At 47.8% G+C, this 25221-nt stretch overlaps 2 protein-coding genes across 7 annotated transcripts in view; one reads left to right on the top strand and one right to left on the bottom strand.

The window, feature by feature from the left end:
* Positions 1–909: 909 nt before the first annotated feature.
* On the bottom strand, positions 910–7474 carry TIMM21 (translocase of inner mitochondrial membrane 21). The gene is made up of 6 exons (XM_044242808.1): positions 6354–7474; positions 3686–3748; positions 3490–3587; positions 1599–1672; positions 1409–1514; positions 910–1329 (listed from the first exon to the last, which is right to left on the bottom strand). Exons 1-6 carry the CDS (start codon positions 6649–6651, stop codon positions 1237–1239), a joined length of 732 nt encoding a protein of 243 aa, XP_044098743.1. The 5' UTR covers positions 6652–7474; the 3' UTR covers positions 910–1236.
* Positions 7475–7566: 92 nt separating this feature from the next.
* The window catches only part of FBXO15 (F-box protein 15), a 48357-nt gene continuing 30702 nt past the window's right edge, over positions 7567–25221 (top strand). Inside the window, exons 1-6 of one of the 6 annotated variants that reach the window (XM_044242812.1) lie at positions 7567–7694; positions 8577–8675; positions 15309–15416; positions 18220–18324; positions 21637–21879; positions 22424–22648. In XM_044242812.1, coding sequence (XP_044098747.1) covers positions 7567–7694; positions 8577–8675; positions 15309–15416; positions 18220–18324; positions 21637–21879; positions 22424–22648 — 908 coding nt within the window. Of the gene's footprint in view, positions 7695–7763; positions 8133–8576; positions 8676–15308; positions 15417–18219; positions 18325–21636; positions 21880–22423; positions 22649–25221 lie in introns of those variants that run through there. The other 5 variants (XM_044242815.1, XM_044242809.1, XM_044242811.1 and 2 more) reach the window with 5 other exon arrangements.

Here is a 25221-nt window from a genome sequence, read left to right on the forward strand (position 1 = left end):
TCTTCCTGTGGTCACTCCAGGCGGACCTGAGAGCTATGCTACACCCACTTGGCTACAGAATCCTGTCCTCCTAGCCCCCATGTCTCCACAGTAGCACCTTCTCCAGCTTCATCGTCTAACTGTCCTCATACCCTCTGTGCTGGCCTCCTCCCCGGCTCTCGTTCTTCACACAGCTACCAGCTCTTTCTAGAGACCAGGGGGCTTCCACTCCTGCTTGTTTCTGATGTTCTCCATCGCTACTGGAGAAAAGCCTCAACCCTGCCGTCACGTGACGTGCCAGCCCCCTGCACCCCATGCCCCACGGATGAGGGCATTTCTAGATCTCTCCTGGGGCGCGGACGCTTTTCAGTCATGTGACTACACTCTTGTGAGGGTCATTTTTCTCCGCTCGCCCGTAAATGCTTGCGGTAAAGCAGAGCTGCCGTCTTCCAGAAAGGCATTCTAGCATTACTCGCACGGGGCTCAGTGGTCTCCACGCCCCTCTGGCCGTTGGGAGGGGTGCCCATTCTAAAGGGTGTGGGGACACTGCATGATGCCACCTGTGGTCGGATGCTGGCATCTGTCCTCTCCCTGTCGTCCTAACTAGCCGGGGCATCGAGGTCTTATGCACACCTGAGGGCCCAGACACCCCCCCAACCCCAACCAGCAGGCGTGCGCTCCTCCCACTGCAGCCAAAGTCCGCACTCACTGAGGAGGAAGGACGGGATACCCACCTTACCACAGCCTTGCCACAAGCCTTGTGGAGTTTGCTTATATGCCCTTGCCCGTGAACTTCCTGCAGTCCTCCAATGTTCTCATGTGTTCAAGTCAGATTCTGGTCTATGGAAGCAAGCTGCTTCTGACATCTTTTTGTTAGTTTTGATTCTATTTCACAGATTTTATACAGTTATACCACATAAAAGCACAGAGTACTCACAACTCTTTTATTTACATGGTGTAAACTTTAATAACAAAGTTTTCTTATCTTGAAAGAGGATATTAACTAGAGCAGAAATACTGTCCATGACCAAGTCAGAGACAGCACAGACTATGTTCTATTTCGGGATTTTGCCCTCTACGAGAACCTCCAGGCAGCGTGTCTAAATGCGACGTGACCCACTTCCATGCGCTTCTCTGTGCTACACACTGTCGTGTCTTATCCGGCAGACGCGGGGGGAGTCGGGGAGAGCAGAGCTGGGGGTCCGCCCTCCGCCCCCTCTGCCCAGAAGCCGTGCTTGCCGGGGTCCTGCAACCGCCTCAGGATCGATTATCTTCAATGATGATAGTTCTGGGGAAGGGCTCGAGTTCGACAAATATGTACCGAAATTCATACTCGCCAGTTTCTGGGTTCTGAAAAACAAACACATTTCCAGGTGTGACTTCTGTCGCAGGGCTTACGTCCCGCCCCGCCGAGCCCTCGGCTGCACACCTCCTTCACTTCCAGGTGCACGGTTCCTTGCTTCCCGGGCTCCGAGCCCTGGATGTAGAACTTCACCCGCATGTGCTTCAGCCCGTCCTTCACATATTCAATGAAACTGTCGGGAACCAAAGAACACAGCTGCAATTCCCGTCTTTCAGAAACGACCCCAAGCTTCCCAGATGCCCGCGACGCGCAGTACCTGACGTGCTGCCTCCGCCCGCGGCGCGTCACCTCCCCGTAGCCCTTCACCGGCTCGCCCAGGACGCTGATGACCTGTGGGACAGACGCGGCGCGGGACGCGGTAAGGCCTCCACCTTTCAGCCTTCCCAGGGAAATATTTTCTGAGAAACCAAGTGATTTTTTAAGGAAACGAATCATTAAGCCTTGGACCCTCTCACGACGACAAGTCCAACGATGGAGAAACCGCCCCGACAAGTATGTCTTTCCCGTAGACACTGAAGTCGGTGAGACTGTGGTGTGACCCACGGCTTCGCCGCAGGTTCCTACTTCCCACGGAAACCAGGCACAACGAGGCGGGCAAGGGTTTAAACACATATCGGAACATTTTTCATGAAATGATTCTTATGGCTCTAATGCTCAAAGCTACAAGAACAAGACAATTCTCTGAGTCACTAAAGACGGTCAAAGAAAACAAGTGCAGGCTTCCCCAGCTCTCCAAAAAAGTTTGCTTTACCGCTTCTCTTCAAAGAACCTACACGAGTACGTGTTTTTGCTAGCTGAACAAAACCCAAAGGCTTCTCGCTTTCCGGAACTGGTGGCTGGGCCTCACTTCACCCCCCCCCCCGGCTCAGGAGCGCACCACCTTCAGATGCCGGGGGACCTCCAATGACCCGACAACAAGCCAAATCTGAAGCATAAAACCATGATTCCTAAAGGGAAAATTGACAATGATGTGGAAATGTAGCTCTTCTTGAATTTAAAGGGCAAATACTTTGGAGGCTTTCCAAAAACGTAACTGGAGCCTTCCTTAATCCCTGCTCAGTTCCCCCTTACTCAGAGGTGTGTTTCCCTGACTCCTCCTCCATGGTTCCCTGACGGCCCAGAGTCTGATGATAAGAATCAACAGACTGAGAGAGCAAGAAGCCGGAGCCCGACAGCCTGGGGTCTCCTCCCAGACAGGACTAGAAAATGGGTGGAGCGAGCGGGGGCAGGGCCCCAGGGACACCAGTCAGGCACCTGCGCATCATTTGTCTCCCGTCCCAGGGTGACGTGAGTTGTTTCTCACACACCTCGGTCTCTGAGAAGGTGCTGAGAGTTTTTGGTGCTATCTGCGGTTTTCCTCCGAGGTATACAGACCAATATTTCAATGAGTCACATCTGTCCCTGCTGAAGCTTTCCAGCCAGAGAGCAGGAACTCTGGCGTACAGTGGCTGTGCTGGCTGTCTGTGAGGGAAAGCAGCACGCAAAGTCCTCCTTCCGGCAAAACCCCTAAGAGCATGTGGGCGACTTTTCTGGACGCCAGCCTGCCCCTGGGTAGTGCTCTGGGCCCGCTGCGCTGAGAAGCATAAGCTTTGGAGTCACACAGACGTGCGCTTGGGTCCTGGCTGTCCCGCTTACAGCGCAGCAATCTCGGTCGAGTTAGCTCATCTCTGGAGCGTCAGCCTCCCCTTCTGCCAATGGGACAGTCGTAGTATGTAACACCAACGGCTTCCGTGAGAGCCAAGAACAACGAGGCACTGAGTGTGGTGCCTGGTGCATATGTGCCTTCAGTGAGTGTCAATAATTACTGCTATGATCACAGGGTCATGAATCAGGTTTTTTACAGGTCTAGGAACTTACCACAGGAGTTTAATACTCTGGCAAGGTCTAAGGGTTTAATACCTCTGACAAGTGACCGCCTGTAATATCGGGATGAAAACACTGCTACACAGACTTCTGGGTGGTGCTAAAGCACTTCCAGTACAGACAGCTAATGCCCTAATCACACCCAACTGTGTGGCTCGTATGACTTTACCACATAAACACCACTAGTCTCCAAACCAGTGTGTGTGTTCTGCTCCCCGCCCCCACCTCGGCCCCGGGATTTTTCTGGTCTTCAGTGTGTGCGGGACTCCACCTGGAAAACTAACCTCAGGGTGTGATCTGCACTTTTCTAAGGCTTTCCCGTAGACCTTATTAGGACTCCATGGAGAAAAAAGTTCTTTGAAAACTGCGTAAAACAAGCCACCTGCAAATCACAGAAAAAGAAGATCAAGCAAAGCAAGAACGAGACAAATGTGAAGTCACAAAGGGTTTTGGGTAGTTATTGTACTTGCTGTGATCAACCTGTGATACTGATCCCAAAGAGCACCACCATCAAGTAGGTGAAGTCTCTTCCGGCTTCTTTCACTGTGGAGAGAGAGCACAGCGGAGTCAGACGTGGGCCCGACGGGGGCAGCGCGCGGCTTCAGCGTTCTTAGCATGAATCGGGGCATGTGGATTGGGGCCCCATGGCGGGTCTGCATGTGCTTTAGGGCGGCTGCTCCCAAGACTCCCTGTGAATCAGAACCACCCGAAGAAAGTTTTCAAAAGAACCTCAGCAGAGTTCTGGGCCATGGAATCGTACTTTATTTGGTATTATTATTTTAATACTCTACTTTCTAAGATGAAGAAACACCTGAACAAGCGATCCAGGCCCCCAGCAGGAAAACACGCTACAGACTGGGCAGTGCTGGACACGTTCTGCTGCTCCCAGATCAAGTTTTTGCTTTGTCAGCTGTGGCCCAAGGGCTGGAAACAGGCCTCGACTCTGACAGTCACTTCCCACACCACCTCGCCCCCACTGGGTGCACACACAGCACTAACAGAACAAACTCAGAGCGCTGGGAACGAACGAACTTAGAACACGAGGAGCCTGCAGAAACACAGCAGGAGCTGTGAGGAGAAGGAGCAGCAGCAATGGTGTGTAGGAACGGGGCACAGGCAACAGCGTACGTGTACGTGTACGGTCTCACTTAGGGTTCGTGAGCTCTCCCACTTGTTAGCACCTTGTTTTAAGGGACCCAGACCTTCTGGATTTGGGCTGTCCCATACAGTAACCATATATCATGCATGGCTATTTAAGTTTAATTTTACAATTAAGTTAACTTAAAATTAAATAAACACTCAGCTTCTCAATCATACCAGCAACACTTCAAGTGCTGAACAGCCCCATGTGGCTAATGGCTACCATAGAGACCACACACAGGTAGAACATTTCTATCCCCGCGCTAAGTTTTATTTGGACAATGCTGCTGCGGACATTCTGCAAAACAGCACATCTGTCCTTTCTATTCATGCCATATAAGTCAGAGCCCAGAGTAACAAGGAGCACGTGTGTCAGGAAGCTTGATGGACACATGCACTCTAAGTGTGTGTGTGTGTGTGTGTGTGTGTGTGTGGAGTGAGCCCAGAACACAGATCCAGGGCTCACTGACCACATAAATACAACTCTTAGGGGTACACTGCATGGGGCATGCTAAGACACCCCACCCCAAAAGAAAGAAACTACTGCATCCCATACCACGATGTGTGGTAGGTGCCCCTGGACTCTGTGGGCAACATATCCCCCATTTGGGAACACTGCTCCCCCTCGTTCACAGAGTCATCAGGGAGGCTGTCGCCTTTGAGTGGAGGTACAGAGGAGGACAGGACTCTGCGCCAGGACCCATCTGCGGTGGAAGCAGTAGCGCGGCTGGAACCAGATGACTTGACGCATGCTGTTTGAAAGTTTGTGCCACTGCCTCTGCATATAGGCTGCTCATTCGTGCTGCACTTTCAATCATCCCCCCAACCCTGTTCAGGCCATCATGGACGAAAGATTATGTACATGTTCTCCATGTTCAGCAGATTACAAAACCACTGATAGGATACAGTTTTGTTTTGTTTTGGTTAATGTTGTCAAAAACTGTATGTATTGAAATGACATAGAGCAAAATATTCGCAATAGTCATCTTTGCACGGTATAATCACGGATGTCTCAACGGTTTGCTTCCTTTTTATTTATTTTTTTTTTACAGATTATTTGTGAAATAAAATAATAAACATTAAATTCATTAGCTCATTTGTGAAAACTCTTGACTTTTCCTGACAGAATTACATTTTGTCTTTCCTATTATCTATGTTCTTTCTATTGCTGCCCATGTCACCCAGGGTAAATGCTGTTTTGAACATCTTTAATTCTGTAGCATGACGAGTCTATCCCAACATCTGGGCTCAGAAGTCATTCAAGGGCAGTGCTGAGTTGACCTGCCTGAGCTGATCCCTATGGATTATGCCTCATAATCCATATTCATTCCACCCAATTACTCCGTATCTATCGTACGCTCCCTGGTACTCTGTACGCTCCCTGGTACTCTGTTTTCACTGTTTCGCACTCTGTATCTACCTTTTTCTTCACTAAGTGCTCATCCATTTGTGTACAGGAATTTCCTGGCACACCCATTAGCATCCGTTCAAGTGTCAAGCATAGAGAAAATGCAAACTCAAGAAATACTCGTGAGTGGTTCGTTGTTCTAAAGAGTACTGACATGATTATTAGGAAATTAAGATTAGGAAAATGTGGTTTTAACTTTCATTTGTATGAAATTGGGAAAGTGTGCCTCATATATAGAGTTTTAATGTTCCTCGATGAAGTGAATAGGAAACTCAACGGAGATGAGATGGCATCTGTGAAACCTACTAACTTCTTATAAACTTCTAAATAATGGTTAAGTTTTACACAGCGCCACACTAAAACTAACCAAAGTTGAGAAAATGTTTCTAGACGTAATTCAACAAAGTTATGTAAAAACCAACTTTGAAATCTAAGTCTGTGAAGAAAACTGCAGGTCTACATTCTCAAATTCTGAACCGTGTGGCACGGTCCTACCTTCCCATTTGTGTGACTTGTTTTTCTATTTTTAGCACCGAACCTGTGTCAAAGGACACTGGCAGCTCCCGCCACGCTGGCCGAAAGACTGATCACTCCCGTTACCTTTCTGTGACGTGGAGACGACGGTTTCCCCTCTCTGACTGTGCACAGACACCTGTTTGCTGCCGTCGTCCCCTACCCTCTGGGCACTCTGCCCCTGCGTCCAGAGGGTCTTCTGGGCGACTCCAAGGAGACACTTCGGTTGCCCCGTTCTCTTTCGCTCTTGCAGACCCCAGCTCAAGCTGGGCGCAGTCTTCAAGCAAGCTTTGTTAAGCACTAAGTGTGGCGGGAACAGCCGCTTCCCCGACGACCTGCGCATCCTCTCCGCACACTGTGCTGCTCGTAAGAAAGTACAAATCATGATCACAGGAAAGTGCTCCGCTTTGGGAAGATGCCAAGGACGTCCAGCAAAGCTTCACTACCCAATACACACGCAGCCGGGGTGTACTCAGAGCCACACATTCACGCCGGCTCTGCACGGCGTGTTCGGCAAAAACGTTAGTTCACGAAAGAGGCTCGTCCACCTCCTCTTCCCTTCCGAGCTCTTTTTACTCAAATTAAAGTGTTTTAATTACCTTCCGTACTGACACTCACACACTACCCGCCATGCCTCTGCAGAGTAACCTGGGAAGCCGCGAGGAGTCCTGGGAATAGTAGTTTCAGGCCTTCACTCTTCACAGAGCTACCGCCGGGGGAAAGGCATCAGGACTACAACTCCCACAGTGCAAGGCGGCCAGAACGCGCTTGGCCCCTCCGCCACCTTCCAGGTTCCCTACGCTTGCGCCGCACGTATTTGGCGCCGGCGGGTGGGCGGCGTGATCCCGCAATTGATGAAAATCAGATTAGCGATTACAAGCTGGGTGTTCTTGTGACCCTCTGAGACGGCTTTAAACTGGGAAATCCTCGGTCTGATTGCGGCTTTGCTGTTCCTCATGGGCAAATGATGTAGCGTTTGCGTTTCAGTTTCGCCCCCAGGCAACTGGTCAGGAAAGAACACAAACTTCCCCAGAGCCAGCACGTCGGGAGGGGCGAGGCCGTCGCAGTGCCCAAAACTCAGAGGCCCGCTTGCCGGGCGGCGTCGTCAGCATCAGGCCGTGGGACGTGCGAAAAAGCACGGCTCTCGAAGTTTCTAGAACAGCTCCTGGGGCCGAAGGAGAGGTGGTGTTCCCTTCGCCCCGCCCCTACGTACACGCGGCGGCGCCGAGTGGGCGTGGCGCCGGCCGGCGCGCTCCTCCCTCCGACCGCCGCTCCGCCTCCGGCGCGCCGCTGGGTCTCCATGGCGACGGGACGCGGCCGGCTCCTGCAGCTGTACTGGCGCGGCCTCCAGGCTCTGCGTTTGCCGCCTGGCGGCGTCGGCGCGGCCACGGGGCCCGACGGGGAGGCTGCCGGGCCCGCCGGGTTCAGGTGACTGTCCCGGGGCCGCGGGTCGGATCACTACCCCGCCACCCTTCCCCCTACTTTCCTCCGTGGGCACCGCGCGGCGTGTTGCTCGCGGCTCTTCGTGGTGAGGGAGAGGTCTGAAGCCGCGGGCGGAAGTTTCCTCAGCCTGGAGACGTGCGGTTTCCGCCCGTCCTGATCCTAGCCGCCGACTTCCCCGGACAGCCTCCCTCCGCCCCTCCGTTCAGTTCTCGGCCCTGTGGGGACCTGGGAGCCTCGGCGCAGCGCCTCGCGCCCCGCCGCGCGGATGCGCTGCGCCTGTGGGCGGGTGCGGTCCCCGGAGCGGCGGGGAGGGGCCCGGGCAGAGCGCGTCCTCCAAGCCGCTTGCTCCTTCTGGGGCCGGAAATCACTTTGCTCCTCCTGGCGAGTTTGTAAGTTAGGGAAGCGGACTCTCCTCAGGAGAAGGTACCAGTTTTCGCGCCCGCGCGTGCCTGCTGGTCGGAGGGCACAGCCCGCAGCACGGAATGTCGGGGAGGGGTCGGCGAGCGCGCGTTCCCGGGGCAGCCTCTGCGCTTCCAACCTCCAGGAGGCCTGCTCTGCGCTTTCCTTCCTTCGCTCCTCTTCCGGAGAGAGAGTTGGGGCGGGCCGAGGGAGAGGCGAGAGAGGGAGAGAGCCTTCAGCAGCCGCCCCGTCCAGGGCAGAGTCCCACCGCGGAGCTCAAGCTCCGGCTGAAACCCGGTCGGCAGACCCCGCAGGGCGGCCCCTCGACAGCCCCTCGTTGTGTTCAGTCCCCTGTCCCCTTGTGCCCGTCTTTGGGACCGAGCGCCGGGCTGGTGCTCTTGTCCCGACGTCCAGAGCCCGTCTCCTTTCTCTTGGGCACCCTGGTTCTGAGGGGCTCTTCTTCTGCAGGGAGAGAAGGTCACGTTGCGGAGAAGGTCACGATGCGGAGGGGCGGGGAGCAGGAGGCGGCAGGTGCGCTCCAAGAGGATGTTCAGCTTTACTCCACGGGTAATGGTTCATTTCTCAGTGAAAGATCTCTCCGGGGAGGTGCCCGTGCGCCATCGCGACACCTTCTTCCGTTCTTCCCGTTTGATGGTGCGCGGTTCCTAGCTTTATACCCCGCATCCCAGTATTTGCCAGGCAGAGGGACAACACAAAGAGCAGTTTGCACTCCCGACATTCCTTTTCCGTGCAAGTCCTGATGATTTGTAAGATACAAAAAACACATGCGTATTCTGCCTTGTAATAAACCAAATGTCTGTGTTTACCTATAAAAATGGTTCTGTTATTTAACGTTCAGTAACTTAAATTACTTCTTGTTTTCTCGAATCTTCAGGCTATGGCCCCATGGTCGTCCTGGAATCCATTACCCACTCACCCTGGTTTCAGGCGTGGTGCTCTGCCCCTCGTATTATGGTGATGGTTGATTCTGCAGAATAGTGCTAGGCATACCGCAAGCCTCGGGACAACTAAAACGGGGACAGTGCCTCCAGAACTTCTGTAGGAGAGAAACAGTGGCATTTAACTTGGAACCTTGAACTTTAAATCAATTGGCGACGATTACTAAAGTTAGTCTTTATATAGAAAGCTCTATCAGTGGGGAGCAGGAGGATTTTTATGTGATGAATCTTCTGTTACTTTGTAAGTTGAGTGAACTACTGGTGATGACTTAGAGTGCCTGGCATGGGAGCTCGCATGTTAGCCTGTAATTTGGTGTGGTCCCAATTCTTCTTCTTCCTTTTTTTTTTTTTTAAGATTTTTAAAATTTATTTGACAGAGATATCACAAGTAGGCAGAGACACAGGCACAGAGAGAGGGGAGAAGCTGGCTCTCTGCTAAGCAGAGAGCCTGATGCAGGGCTTGATCCCAGGACCCTGGGATCATGACCTGAGCTGAAGGCAGAGGCTTTAACCCACTGAGCCATCCAGGTGCCCCGAGGTCTCCATTCTTTATGGGGAAGAACAATCAGCTGTCAGGAAGATTGCAGATAGTCTAAGTAGGTGGTGACTTTATTGTCTCACTGCAGAAAAATTAGACTTTAATAAGAAATCACTAGCTCCCTTTTTAATGAAAACATGTAAATGTGTGAATGTCATAAAATGTTAGGAAAATAGCAGAAACGATATCAGGTTGGCTTAATTTCTTCTTGGTCTAGTTTCTTTGGTTTATCAAATATCAAAAATCAGTGTCAGGATAATTTTTTTTCTTTTTTTTAAGAAGGCAAGTTTTAAAATATCAAATTTATTTAAAGCCATTGGACAAAATCTATTATTTAAAAACAGTGGTTTTAAACCAAATGTCATTTTACTAATTATGTCAGCTAAGTATGTGCTTAATTTTATAGACGCGTAAATCATAGACATGCATGGAATCTGCTGATTTGTTAATTGTGTGGCCCTTGAAAACGTGCAATTGGTTTATGTTATGGAGAAATGGAGATGAACTTTTAGTAATACCAAAAGCAATAGTGATAAGATACAGAGTATAATAATATAATACGGTCAGAAGAGCTCTGGAGGGACAGTCGGGAGATGAGAGTCTCTGGGGCTCTTGGCCTCTAGCTTGGGACCTTAAATGAGTCGCTGTAAGTGCCTTGTTAGAACTGTAGTTCTAACTGATTGTGAAATAGGGATTCATGAGATCTCTTTTAATTATGGAAAAATTAAACAGTAACAGATAGGCTGTACTTCTCAAACATGCAGGTGCCAGTGGGCAGGAAATGCATAGGGCATCCTCCTGACATGTAAAAACGAATGCAGTGGCCGTGGGGAAAATGTTAAGTAATTTAACTTTTAAGTAATATAATACATTTGTATAATAAGACAACCACAGGTAAGTATCCAGTACAATGCAACATTTGCATTAATTTTTAAGATCAAGTAGGAGGTTTTTTTTTTAAGATTTTATTTATTTATTTGACAGCACAAGTAGGCAGAGAGGCAGGCAGAGAGAGAGGGGGAAGCAGGCTCCCTGCTGAGCAGAGAGTCCGATGTGAGGCTTGATCCCAGGACCCTGGGATCATGACCTGAGCTGAAGGCAGAAGCTTAACCCACTGAGCCACCCAGGTGCATCTCCAGTAGGAGATTTCAAAGGACTTTTTGAGCTTTCTGCAGCTGTGTCCCCAGATTTCAGGGCCACTGGTAATCCAGAATGGCGAGAATGCCTTTGGAATCACTGCTCCTGCCTAAAGGATTGTGCTATCATACTGTGAGTCCAAACTTTCTTGTGTATGGGATTCTCAGTTTTGAAATTAAAACTGCTAATGTCCCACAGTTTATTGCATAATCAACATATTAAGAAATATTAGAAAATATGTGGAATTCTGTCACTTCAATTCTCCAGCCCCCATTTAAAAACAACCACCACCCCAAAACCTTGTAACTTTGTAATCCTGTGAATCAGGCGTATCACTGGTTAATACCTTGTCTTTCCTTCCAGACCTTTTCCCTTTGTGCGTGTTTAGTTTTTCTCTTAAGAGACAAATTAAAAAATATGATTATGTAGTCTATCCTGATATAATCTGCTTTTTTCAACTGATCTGTTATTAATGTAGCAGGTATTTATTGACTGTCTCTGTGCACCAGGCATGTTGTGGGTGAGGAATGAGGAGTGAACAAAACTTATGCAAAAGACCTGCGGATGTGGAGCTTGCAGTTCCAGTGATGTGAACAAAGTAGATAAGATGTGTAGTGACGGATGGTGATATGTGCTAAGCAAAACACTAAGGAGGGGGCTTAAAGTATGTGCGCGTGTATGTGGCGTGTGCTCGTGTGTGTGTGTGTGTGTGTGTGTAGTATGGGTTGGAGTTTGAGAGGGAGCAGCCAAAGGAGTTGTCAGTGGGATGGTGGCATGTGTGTGTGTGTGTGTGTGTGTGTGTGTGTGTGTGTGTAGTATGGGTTGGAGTTTGAGAGGGAACAGCCAAAGGAGTTGTCAGTGGGATGGTGGCATTTGTACGCATACCTGAAGGAGGTGAGGGACCTGCCGTGCCGACATCTGGAAGACGGCGTGAGCTGGTGTCCAGTGCAGACACTTCTGCTGTCCTGAAATGTCCATTTCCTGGCTGAGCGCTGCACACGGTGTGGAGCCAGGCCGCTTCATCAGTCCACGTCCTGCCTCTGGAAGTTCGTCAGTGTAGACAGATCTGAGATGGACTTTCTCGAGTCACATATTTGGGCTTATTTTCTCGCTTTGGGATATATTTTGTACAAGTGAAATTCCTGGCTTAAAAGAATACACGTGCCTTTTAAGGCTCTTGACAAACGCTACCAGATTGGGCTTCCGTATTGTTGATACCAGTTTGCGCTCCCAGCAGTGAAGGGGTGTTCTTTATTTGGTTCTCTCCAATTTGCTAGACTGAAACGGATCGATACAGCGTGTTAATTTACTTTTCTTCGACTCCCTTGGAAAAGACTTAGGGTGTAATAGATTTTATTTTTTGACACTTTTTGATTGCAGAAATATGTATGGGAAAAAGCTGTTATCAATTTACTAATGCTTTTTTTTTTTAAGATTTTATTTGTCAGAGAGAGAGAGCGCAAGCAGAGGGAGTAGCAGGCAGAGGGAGAAGCAGACTCCCTGCTGAGCAGGGAGGCTGAGGTAGGGTTCATTCCAGGACCCTGAGATCATGACTTAAGCCGAAGGTAGATGCTTAACCAACTGAGCCACCCAGACATCCCAATTTACTGATGCTTTTAAACAAATTTATATTTGAGGACTCCAGCAGTATTCATTTAAGTTAAGGAAGCTTTCCCCAATCTCTGCGTACAGCGTATAGATACAGACCTCCAGGCTTCTTGGCATGACCGTTCATACTGCCAGGGCTCTAAGGGTCACGGGCTGGGAAGTCCCGACAAGTAGTATTATTTGATGAAGAAGTAATAGAAATGCCTTTTACTTAAAGCTTATCTGTTAGGCGCCTGGGTGGCTCAGTGGGTTAAGCCGCTGCCTTCGGCTCAGGTCATGATCTCAGGGTCCTGGGATCGAGTCCCGCATCGGGCTCTCTGCTCAGCAGGGAGCCTGCTTCCTCCTCTCTCCCTCTCTGCCTGCCTCTCTGCCTACTTGTGATCTCTCTGTCAAATAAATAGATTAAAAAAAAATCTTAAAAAAAAAAAAAGCTTATCTGTTAGAGTCCTTTGTCAAGTAAAGGTATTTATTTGATCTTGGAATATGTAATACAGATTGGCACAGAATTTACAAGAAGTTGACCACTTAAAATAAGGAGTGCTTTTAAATCACTTAAAATGTGTATGATTAAAGATTGTGTACTGTGTTGAATGGTGTCCCTCAAATTCATGCTCACTCAGAACCCTAGGATGTGATTTTATTTGGAAATGGGGTCTTTGCAGACGTCATTAGTTAAGATGAGGTCCCACTGGGTTAGGATGTGACTGGCATCCTGATAAGAGGAGCCGGAGACACAGGGAAGGTGGTTGGGTGAAGACGGAGGTTAGAGCTGGTCATCCTAGTGGCCATGAGCTGAGGAACACCAAGGATTGTCACCAACCACCAGAAGCTGGAAGAGGCAAGGGAGAATTCTTCTCTGGAGACTTTGTAGAAGGAGCATGGCCCTCTCAACACCTTGACTTTGGACTTTTGGCCTCTAGGACTGAAACAATAAATTTCCGTCGGTTTTAAGACAGCTAGTTTGAGTCAGTTTGTTAAGGCCACCCTAGGACACTAACACAATTAGGAAATTGTATTTTACTTCTTCTTATTGTGTTAGAGCCAGGTCTGTGGAGTTGAAGCTTTTCTTTTGTGGAAAGCTTTGCTTAAGTAGTACTTTCAACAGGAATACAAAGATCGAGTGCATAGGTGGAAATCTCTGAATAAAGAGGGAGGGCATGGCCGAGCTTTCCAAAGGAGGACCTCTTCTGCCTGCTCTCCTTCCCTTCCTGTTCTGCTGGGCACAGATTGGGTACCACTGGTTCTGCCTAGCTTCTTTGCGTTTCCAGGAACTCACTGGCAGGTTGAGTGTTTTTCGTAGAAGCTGGCATGGAGAGGCCTGGGGAGCCAGTGTTTTTTACCTTGGTGAATTTGTTACCTTCCAGGATCTGGAGAGATTCACCATGTCCCTCCTGTCCCAGGTGGAGATGCCAGTGTGCAGATGCTAGCTCGTGTTTATCCAGGGCTGATCACGATCAGCACGATGGCTGGCGTGATACAGACAAACCTCTAAAGGGAGGACAGACTCATTCTCTGGCTGCTCAGAAGCCCGTGGGGAATCCTCAGACGTTTGAGTGCTTGCGGGTGTGCACGTGGCAGCGTGCCCATTTCCACGTGGGTTTCAGGTTGTGCTGGGTTGTGGGCTGTATGGTCCCTGTGCCTCTGAGGGGTGGGCCACGCTTGGGATCTCGGACCATCCTCTGTTCAGATCCATCCCTGGGGCTTTGGTTCTTCCACTTCCAGAGATTACTGCCATTCCTTCCAACATCTCATGGTCCTCATTTTGCCTCCAGTTATTGCCCATATCCTTTTTGATTGTTAGTCCAAATATACACAGGGAATCGGCTTGGTAGGATAAATGGGGGCGGGTGCTAAACTCTTGGTGAACAAAGTACGTACTCGGAGCACAGGCACGTTGGTGAACTGGGTAAGTGGAACCTATCCCCTAGGTTTTAGTCACACGCTGGGTGGGAGGCGGGCCAGTAATTGATGTAGGTGTGTTTGTATGTGTGGTCAAGAGGCAGCTTCCAAAGCTTTCCAAGATAACTAGCGTCCACACCAGTAGCTCTCTCTGGGGGCTGCTGCCTGGAAACAAGGCTGCGGGCCCCGTGCCTTCCTGGGTTTCTGGCTGGGTTTCAGATCCCTGTGGAGCCGCGGTGGAGCAGAGCTGGTTTGGAGGGCTGTTTTTAATATAAATGTATTTCAGGAACTTCTGAAAAGAACTAACTGCATAAAATAGTATACCTTATTTCATTGAATCTTAAAAGCCGTTGATTGTAAGATTTACTATTTTTTTGTACCACTAAAATAAAAAAATAGATGGCCAGTTAAAGTATATTCCATTGAATGTGAGATACTTAAAATGTGAAAAAAATTGGAGCAGAATACTTAGTGTTTCCGCGGCCATGGTTGCCAGAGCTAGGGTTGGAGCGTTACCATCCCTCAAAGACCTGAAAAGCTGCAGATTATGTGGGCAGTTCTGGTTCACAAATCTGAGGTTTTTCTTACTTGACTGAGGCTGTTCTTTGTTAGGTTTCTGCTGTTGCACTGTTGAAGCTGACCACTGTTGAAGATTTCCTTTTGTTCCATTAAATGAGTTTTATAGCACCTCGTTGATAGGTTGACAGACTATAAAAGCAAATATTTAATCTTTTTGTTTACTACACTTGATCTTAGCCAAAGGGCCAGAAGCAATTAATTTTTTGTTTAAAACACATCAAAGTGAGTCCAGGTTTCAGACTGACTTACTCAGGACACATGGAATATTTTCTAGTCCCTTTCCTGTCCCACCCCACTCCCCACTTCCTTATTTCTTTCCTTCCTTCTTTCTTTCTCCTTCCTTTCTTCTTTCCTTTCCCTTTCCCGAGATGAACTTTTACAGTGAGTCATTCTTGGAGTTTATGAACTCTTTACGGTTTTGTAGAGGAGACTGGACAGGTCATCTGTCATTCTAATTTTATTTTTCCATCTTACCTTCAGAAAGGGGCCAGGCGCCAGGAGTGCAGGAAGGGCTGTCCTGAACCAGTGTGCCCGGCGGGGAAAGCGCTGTGAGCAGCCCCTCAAAGACCGGCTGGTGTCTCTGGAGGGGTGAGTCCTCATAGATGGCACTCTTCTGGGGGGCTCTGGGGTGGAGTTCTTAGACAAAGTTCCAATGCTGTGCATACCAAGCTGCTGTTCTGAGCTGAGAATAGAATTGCGTAGGAAGAAAGTACAACATGGAGAGTGTGCTGTGAGTCATCAGCCTGTCACCACTGTCATTATTAGACTAGGTTTATGAAGTGAACTTCTAAAACTGACAAGTAAATTTTCCTTTTTAAAAAATGTTCTTCAAAATTATTCACGTTCTAGTTGATCAAAATGCTTGAAACCATGGAAAGGAGATTAAATGTGTTCTAAAAGCTCCAGGGGCCTCTGGGTCTGTTAGTTTTCTGAGCTTTGCAAGCCCATTTTGCCCTGGCAAGGTTGTGCTTGGTGTTTTTTTTTTTGTTTGTTTGTTTTGTTTTTTTTTAACTAATTGTTTGAACTTGATGCTGAGATGCCTGTGGATTTGTGCTGTACCGAGGCTTCTGGAGCACCAAGTCTCTGCTAAGCATTGTCTGGCACCCTGAACACGTGTGGGCACTGCAGACGTTTCCACTGGGGGGAGTAGGGCTCACATAGTCTGCGTATCGCAAAATCCAGATTCAAACGTAAGATGCCTGATCTCAGGTTTTGGGCTACCAGAGTACATACTTTCAGGTGTTTTTAAAAAGAAATGAGAACTAAAAAAGAACTAAGGACAGCAATTTAACCTTTAAACACTATACTCTGAGAACACTATCTGTCATACAATAATATGATACAAGAAATAGAACGAATATTCATTTGGTTTATCTGTTTGTCAAATATCCGAGGACCTTCTCTGGACTAGATACTATGCTCTGACAATGTGAGTTTCTAGGATTGTCCTGCTTCTCACTTTCCTGTCTCCTTCCCCATCCTCCCCCACCTCCATCCTCTGCAGTATGAAACAATTAGAATCCCACACACAGTGACCCAGTATGGTGTGGATAGTGATTTTTCCAGCTTTGAGGATACCTCATGAACCGTAGTTAAGAATGTCTTTGATCTCTACCGTTCTAACTATAAAGTGGGGGTTTGGGACGCCTGGGTGGCTCAGTGGGTTAAAGCCTCTGCCTTCGGCTCAGGTCATGATCTCAGGTCCTGGGATCGAGCCCCACATCGGGCTCTCTGCTCAGCAGGGAGCCTGCTTCCTCCTCTCTCTCTGCCTGCCTCTCTGCCTCCTTGTGATTTCTGTCTATCAAATAAATAAATAAATCTTTAAAAAAAAAATAAAGTGGGGGTTTTCTGCTTTTGCTAGAAGTACAGGGAGAACCCTCCTCCCTTCATTATCTTAGTCTGCTGGGTAGGAAGGTGAACCTCTCTAATGACCTTTGAATAGGATTTTATTCTAATTAAATAATTCTTCCTGGATAAGATTTGCCAGATACTTTTCTGAAACGTTTTCTTTAAGTTCAGCTCTACATTTTTTTTAGATTACATTTGCTTATAAAATAGTAACTATGAGTTTTTGTGAAACAGTTGAATCAAGATGTGAAAACTGTGTGCAATGGGTAATCCAAATGGTCACAAAGTGTATTTTCTTGCAATTTTGCCATCTCTGCGTTAGCAACATTTTGCTGCTTGAAGTGTCTAATTTATTGACTCTGAATGTAAGGAATTTCATTTGGCAGGAGGGATTTAATTAATCCCTAAGCAAAACTGCTTGTTTAACAAATCAGGGAGTCTCTGGTTGAATATCCCCAAAGCTTTTGAATGGGGGGAGCTCAGCCTGGTGATGCAGACCAGGCAAGTCTTGCATTCATCATCTTTCTCCGAGGGTCCATTTCATTCTTTCTCACTATTGTCGCAATCTTAGGACTGATTATTTCCCTATGAAACATTTGATAACCTGACTTTCATTATAATTTAAAAAAGTAAAGTCGTTGAAATCATAAGTGGAGATAGGGGCAAGCCATTTGAAATTGGCCAAAGGGTTTTACTGCCCCAGTTCTCTGTCCCCAGGCCCCCTGCCCCTTGCCCCACAGTCTTCTGTGGCTAGCTTTCTTCCAGCCTCAGGTCCAAAGGTGCCCGTTCCTGACTTCTTAACGTTGGCAAGGCTTTCTGGACACGCTCAGGTTCTGATAGTTGTTTTGTAAAAGTGCAAGATCATAGAAATACATGGGGTATTGAGAATTCAGCTCAATGTCATTTATTTAGGCAATAAATGAGAAAGGAAAAGAGAGTTCAGAAAATCTTATGGGGCTTGGAGTTTCCTTAAAGTGCTGGAGGAAGGTTTCAAGTGTGAGGATGTGTTGGAAGGGGGTGCATAAGGGGTGGTATGGGTTAGGTGGAAGATAAGTGGATATTTCCTATTCCAGCTTCCTCCTCCTTCTCCCTCTCCCTCCTCCTCCTCCTTTCTCCTCTTCCCTCTCCTCCTCCTCCTCATCTTCTCTTTTCTGAGGAGGAAAATTCTGTGTTATTTTTTAATGAATAGCTAAGAATCCATTCTTTTTCTCTTACTTCATTTTATCTCATCAAAGAATTGATGGGTACTTTCATGAGGGAGATAGGGAAATCCTGCCTGTGGATTCACAGTGTGTGAATATGGGTAACGTGCCAAGGGAGTTAGCTTGCCATGACCTTGGGTCTCTGGATTCGTTTAGGTCATGAGGACTGTGGTAGCAGGACATTTCACTTGAGAAACCAGTGGAAGATAAGGATGCAGTTTGCCTCTCATACAGGAGGGGCGCTGGTTGCTCTCTGTTTGGTGGTGAACAGCCTGTTGTTTTCTGGGTAACTTTTAGCTCAGATGCTTGCCTGCCTCTCTGATTTTTTCCCCCTCTCCCAGGATGCCCCCAGAAATCTTGCTGAAGATCTTTTCCTACTTGGATGCTGTGACCCTGCTGTGTGCTGGATGTGTGAACAGGCGCTTTTATCACCTGGCCAATGACAAGTAAGGAGAAAACCAAATCTCTGTCCTCTTTTGATGGTGTTTTGATAGAAGTCATGAAAACTAGTAACACTGTTTTAACTAATTAACTAATAAATTTAAAAGAATTAATTTTGAAAGTGTTTCTAGACACAGATGTAGTATGTCTAATGCTTTAAGTGGTCAAATGGATATTCCCAGTGATTTGCATTTATACACTCAAAAAAAAAAAAAGGAGTATCTTTGCATGAACTGAAAAAGATCAAACTTGTTATTGGTGTGCTCTTGTCTCCTGTATGGAAGACTGTATCTTCAGAGTCAGTATGTGTCAGTATGTCAGTGTGTGTCAGTATGCACACAAGTGGGTTCAGTGTGGGTTCAAGGGAAATAAGCCTGTTCTTTTTTTTTTTTTTAAGATTTTATTTATTTATTTGACAGAAATCACAAGTAGGCGGAGAGGCAGGCAGAGAGAGAGAGAGCAGGAAGCAGGCTCCCCGCTGAGCAGAGAGCCCGACGCGGGGCTCGATCCCAGAACCCTGGGATCACGACCTGAGCCGAAGGCAGAGGCTTTAACCCGCTGAGCCACCCAGGCGCCCCAATAAGCCTGTTCTTGACAATAACTCTAGAATGGATGTGAAGCAATTTTTGTGTCTCTTTCTTAATGACTTCTAATAAGAGGTGAAGACATTCACTAAAGCAAAGTACAGTAAGGCATTTTCATGAAAGAGGTCAATTAAATATCGCAAACTAGCTTTTTCGGGGGGTTCTTACATTGTTAAAGGATAGAGTTCCGATTGCTCAATAAGTCGATAAATTATAAATAGCTTTGTTTCTCTAAACATCACTTCTCCCCACTGACCTTCATGGGCTCAGATGGTGTAGGCACTGGACCTTCCAGTGGATTTGGGGCCATACCTCTAGTGATGTTCCTTGCATATTTTCCTTATTAATTATATGCCCATCCCACTTTCTTGAGAGTTGTCCTTTAAAAATCTGAACTTCTGATGCAATTACCTGTGTGTTTGTTTTCTTATTATAAGAAATATCTTAATTGCATACATTGCATTTTATTTTCTTATTTTTTTAAAGATTTTATTTGTTTACTTTAAAGAGCTAACGTGTGCACAAACATGAGCAGGGGAGTGGGAGAGAAGGAGAGAATCTCCAGCAGACTGTACCCTGAACGTGGAGCCTAGCAAGGGGCTCATGGTCACGGCTCCAAGACCATGACTGGAGTCGAAACAGCGAGTCAGGCGCTCTTGCCACTCCTCCTGCTTGTGCTCTCTCTGTCTTTCAAGTAAATAAATAAAATCTTAAAAAAAAAAAAAATCAGGTGCTCAACCGACTGAGCCACCTAGGGCCCCCCCCCCCCCGCACATATTGAATTTTATTTTTAAGAGTCACTGTCTGATATTATAGTCAGTCTTCAAAAAGGGCACGTTGACACTGTTCATTAGAACGATAAATTGGGCCCATTTTATCAACAGCTTGTTTGATTGAAGTTTGTGTGTGCCTGACTGGTAGTCAGAATAGCGAACCACGCTCTTGTCCTCAGATCCGCCTCAGTCTTCCAACAGGATGGGGACCAAGAAAGGAATGTGTCTGGGTTTTAAGTACTTGGTGAAGCGTCTTATACTTGACATTTGTATTCTATAAATAATTACGTGGAACAATCCACCCAGGATTTTAATTCTATAAAGAGTGGCACAGGTGGCACAGATGGCAGGCGTGGCGGTGCCCGAGGCCGCGTGGGGCCCGGGCGCGCGCTCGCGGGCCGGGAGCCGGCGCGCGCACGGGAGCAGCGTCCGCTCTGCTGCGGGCGGTGCCGGTGTTCGCGGTGCGGGTGACGAGGAGCGTCGGTCCGCGGAGACGGGGACCAGCTTCTCTGTCCAGGGAGTCGAGGACACTGCCCGCTCAAGGGCTTTTGGCGAAACCGCGGCAGATTTCCCTCGCCGGACCTCGGTCGTCGTCGTTTTGCAGCTCTTAGCTCAGGTGGCAAAGGCCAGATGCTCCTGAACGGAGACGACGGATCCCCGAGGGCAGCAGACTTGGTGTCGCGGTGGGGTCCGGTTCGGGGCGTGTGTGCGGGGCGCCTCGCGGCTGCGGCAGGGGGCACAGGCCTGCCTCCGGGGCGCGGGGTCCCCAGCGCGGGGCCGCCTTCTCCTCGCTGCCTCTGGGCCGCGGCCACGTCGTCCCACACGCAGCGACGCCGAAGCGCGGAGACGGCGGTCAGCGCGTCGTTGCGTTTATTCAGGTAAAGCGCACTTTTCACTGTAGGAAAGTGACTTGAGCCCCGCCTCCGTGCCCCCCCAGAGACTGCCCCCCAGTTTCTGCCCTTCCCTGAAGGCGACCGTTGGCTGCGAGAGGCCCGCCCGGCGCTGGCTTCGCCCCCGCTGGCCGCCCCCGCTGCGAGCTGCCGGCGTCTGGGCGGGCCGGGCCGGAGGGGCGCCGCGGGGGCGCCGAGCCGGATTTGGACCCAGCCTCGTGGCTGACGGGCTCTTTGGGTAAATCCCTCGGTTCCCTCAAGTTCGTTCGCTGTTGCTGAAGAGGCCGAGAGCCCCGCAGGCAGGTGTGTGAGCTCGGGCAGAGGCTGCGGGGGCGACCCGGGCCTTCCGTCTCCTCAACATACGCGGCCGCGCCTGGGCCGCAGCTTCGCGCGGGGGCTCCGTTACAGGGTCTGCTCCGGGGCTCAGTAATAGTAGCTACTGGCTGGGTTCCTTGATGATCAAACTGGTTAACCTTTCCAAAGTCCTCAATGTGATGCTTAACACAGTGCTCAAAAAATACTGTGATTTTTTTTTCACGCAATATGCAGCGAGTTTTTTCTTTCTTCTCTTTATGCAAGCGTAATGTGTTCCTTGTGGAAAAATTAAAACACAGAAATCAAAAATAACATCCGACTCCATTGCTGCTGACATTTCCCTGTGTGTGTATGTGTATATGGTTCTCTTCTGATCTTTTAAAAAGGAACATACTTCCAAGTACACAATAGGAATCACCAGGCGTATTTCTTGTTATCTCTCTGCAATCTGTTGTTCCATTATTGCTGTAGAAACGTGGTGGTTTGGAGATGCCAAAGACCGTGAGATCACTCATTTCAACTTGACCCTGGGAAACAAGCTTTTCCTTTTAGTGTGTGTTTCTGGGATTGGTGAATCTGAAACACTTGCCTCAAACTGCAGTTCACTGTAACACACGAGCGACTGTACATGTTCGGTTTGATTTATTCGTGGACTTGGACTGTTTAAAAACGATCGTGCATCTCTGAGGTAATCTGTTGCTACGGCAGGGGCATGCCGGTGTCTCTCAGTTAATGTAGCTGCTCTTCTTCCCCAGTTTTATTTGGTTCAGAATCTATACAACTGCATTTTCACCTAAAAGATGTAACTGGAAAGTTAACTCAGCAGAGAAGACCGCTGTATCTACGAACTCACTGTCGGTTGAGGATAAAGAAGCTGGATATTGGAAGAAAGAATTTATTACAAAGCAAAGAGCGTCTGTAAAAGCCGCGCTCGCTCGGGTTCTCCAGCCTGTCAACCCGGACACAGGCCTTCCCGTCAAAACCAAAGAGGCCCTCAGGTACAAGCGCCCTCTTGAGCCATGCGCGGCGGTTACTTGAGGGCCCCGTTTAACATTTATGTGCCCGTCACAGTGGGAAGGATGACGGAAGCCCAGGGGACACTGTGTGTGAGCACATAGGTGCAGCTTAGCCTGTAAGGGACCATCTTTTGATAGATTTGTATGTTCCTGTGCACTTGTTAGTCGTATAGTATTTCCCAATTCCGTATACATGGCCCGAAGTTTTTATGCGAAGCAGAAATAACCTAGGAATCTGCTGTAGTCAAGCAGGAGCACCCAGAGCACCCTTCCTTCTGGGCAGAACTCGTGTATCGCCAGTTCCGAGAACATGGGAGGCGTTCAGTGACTGATGGGTGAGGAGAAGGCTCTGTAGAGAGAACCATTGATGAACTGATCATTTATGTTGGGTGCTTTTGGAGAACTTCAGCTTCAGCTTTTCAGGAATTAGGTACTTTAGAGATGATATGTGTAGTCGACTTTAGCGGTCTTTTTTGTTGTTGTTGTTTCATTTTTTTTCCTCCTGCAACAAGGCAATCATTTTTAGCTTTTCTTTCTCCAGAATATCTGGTTTATATTGGGTAATTATATTGAAAGCAAAAAATGGACAAGAGTACGTCATGGAACACACTGACCTTTCCGTACATGATTCATCAGTGACGATTATGTGGTATGGCAAAAACTGGCCACAGCTAGCCATGTTGTCAGCCTTAGATTTGTGTGGTGTGACGCCAGTTTTTATGGACCGGTCTAAAACCCCCTCCAAAAATGGGTAAGTACTAATTCAACAGAACCTTTGGGTGAGAACATCTTAGGTATAAATACTTGTATGTTAAAAATACCATCAGCAGGGGCGCCTGGGTGGCTCAGTGGGTTGAGCCTCTGCCTTCGGCTCAGGTCATGATCTCAGGGTCCTGGGATCGAGCCCCACATTGGGCTCTCTGCTCAGCAGGGGGCCTTCTTCCTCCTCTCTCTCTGTGATCTCTGTCAAATAAATAAATTAAAAAAAATACCATCAGCATATTTTAATTTGATTTCATCTTAAAGACTTCTCGTGCATTGCAGATCACTATAGAATAGAAAAAGAATGGATTTTTAACATTTATGATTAGATCTAAATTTAGTGTCCTCATATGTTGTCTGTAACAGAGAATAGTATTCTCGTTAACAGAGAATAGTATTCTCGGTAGCAAAATTCCTAGGTGACTGATGGCTAACCTTTTGAATCCTTAGTTTTAACCATTTTAACACAAAGATATACAAAGCTATTATATCTATTTTTAGTAAATGGCACAGTAATCATAGTTTAAACATTAGGTCCTAAGGTAATGATTCTTACTTTTATGTGCCTTTCTATTGGATTGACTAGATGTGTGACCTTGGGCAAGTGGCTTAGCCTCTCTGTGCCTCAGTTTTCCCATGTGTGGAAGGGGTTAGTGATGATGGCGAGGAATGCTGAGCATGTGTGGCTATTGTGAAGAGGATCAGAAGGTTTCACTGTCAAGTGCATTAGTCAGATTCGTGGGTGTCCCTTGCTGATGTGCACCGAGTCCTCACTTAGGGCTCTGTGCTGCGTCCACATGCATTCCAAGTCTCTCCCGCTCACTCTGCTGGTCATTAGTCCCTTTCTCTTAAAAGCCAGATGCTGGGGCACCTGGGTGGCTCAGTGGGTTAAGCCGCTGCCTTCGGCTTGGTTCATGATCTCAGGGTCCTGGGATCGAGTCCCGCATCGGGCTCTCTGCTCAACAGGGAGCCTGCTTCCTCCTCTCTCTCTCTCTGCCTGCCTCTCTGCCTAATAATCTCTGTGATCTCTCTCTGTCAAATAAATAAATTAAAAAAAAAAAAAAGCCAGATGCTGTCTTCTCTACCGTCCTGACCTCCGAGCGTGAGCACAGCTACATAGAAGGCACGGCGAAGGTAGAGGTACACAGGTCATAGCTGCCTTCTCCAGGGTTGGTTTCCTGCCCTCAACTGCCTCCTTCACTGCCCGGCATCCATTGACGTTGCCATGGCATTTACCAGGCGTTGTTCCTACCAGCCTGTGTGCTGGGGTTCCACCCCAGGTTTCTCTCACACGTCACATGTGTCCTTGGGATGGAAGGTATTATTGTGGTGCGAGAGCGTTCTTTCATTGCTTCCTTGGACACAGACACATTTTTACAACTTTGTAACCCGGGACCTTGTTTTAGCTTCAGCTTTCTGGTGCTGATTCTTTGAGGATGTTTCAGGATTAGGTTTCTCCTTGTGCTGGGAATGTGAGCGCTGGGCTTCTCAGTGGTGATAAAGCTGGTCTCATTGTATTCTGAAAATAAACTTAATGCTACTAAGGATAACACACGAATGATTTTCCCTGATTACATTACTGAAGATATTTCGGAAGCATGTTCACTTTTATAATTAGTACCTGTATTTCTCTGAAATTTCATATGGTATCATGATAGACACCAGATTTTTCTAAGATAGTGTTTAGTTTCATGCACTAGGAAATGGTGTTTGGAGAATCAGTCCACTGTCTCTGTACTAATACAAACAATATGTTACTTGGCATATTACAAAATATTATTTAAAGTATTAGGACAACACTATTAACATCAATTAAGATGGTCATGGAAGACACAGTGGATAGGCTTGAACTGTAAAGCTGAGTTAAAGCTATTTTGCTCCTGAAAACTGCCATATGAGTCAGGAATCCTAGATACCGTGCAGTGGGGGAAGTGCTAGAATTCACTGGGAAAATTGATTTAGTGTAATTTATTTCCATTAAAACTCAGTGGACTTCAGAAAGTGTTTGATAAGCTGTGGGGAACAGACATTGAATGTGTATTTGAGGAATCTGTTTTGAGGGGCTCTTTGTTGCAAGGGGGAGAGTGAATGCTTTTATCATGGAGAAATTCTCACACGCATCTGTGTGACAGCAAGATGAGTCTTTTTTGTTTCCTCCATGAGAAGATTTTCAAGAATAGTGAAAGCCTTATTTATGTAATTTGCAATTTGAATTTTCCTGTATTTGAAACCTTTCTAGTCAGACTCATTAAATTTTCTTTTCTGCAAGTGTTCTCCATGCTGTGATTTATGCTATATGTCTCCAAGGTATTAGCCTTCATTTCTCCTCTCTGTGTGGCCTGGGAGGCCGAGGCACATAGGGACTTCGCCTGTTCTCTCTGGAGTCTGTTTAAACTGCTGTGCAGCTGTGGTATGACTAGTCTCCTTTTGGGCCCACTGAAGAGTGTGAGAGGAGGGTTTTCATGCCCTGCTCAGCCTCATCTGTCCACACTGATAACCATAGAGGCAGTAACTACCATTTCTGAGCACCTTGGGGTTGGATCTAAGGTTTTCTTGACGCCA

Source organism: Neovison vison, chromosome 3 (assembly GCF_020171115.1).
Source record: "Neovison vison isolate M4711 chromosome 3, ASM_NN_V1, whole genome shotgun sequence".
Classification (NCBI taxonomy): domain Eukaryota; kingdom Metazoa; phylum Chordata; class Mammalia; order Carnivora; family Mustelidae; genus Neogale; species Neogale vison.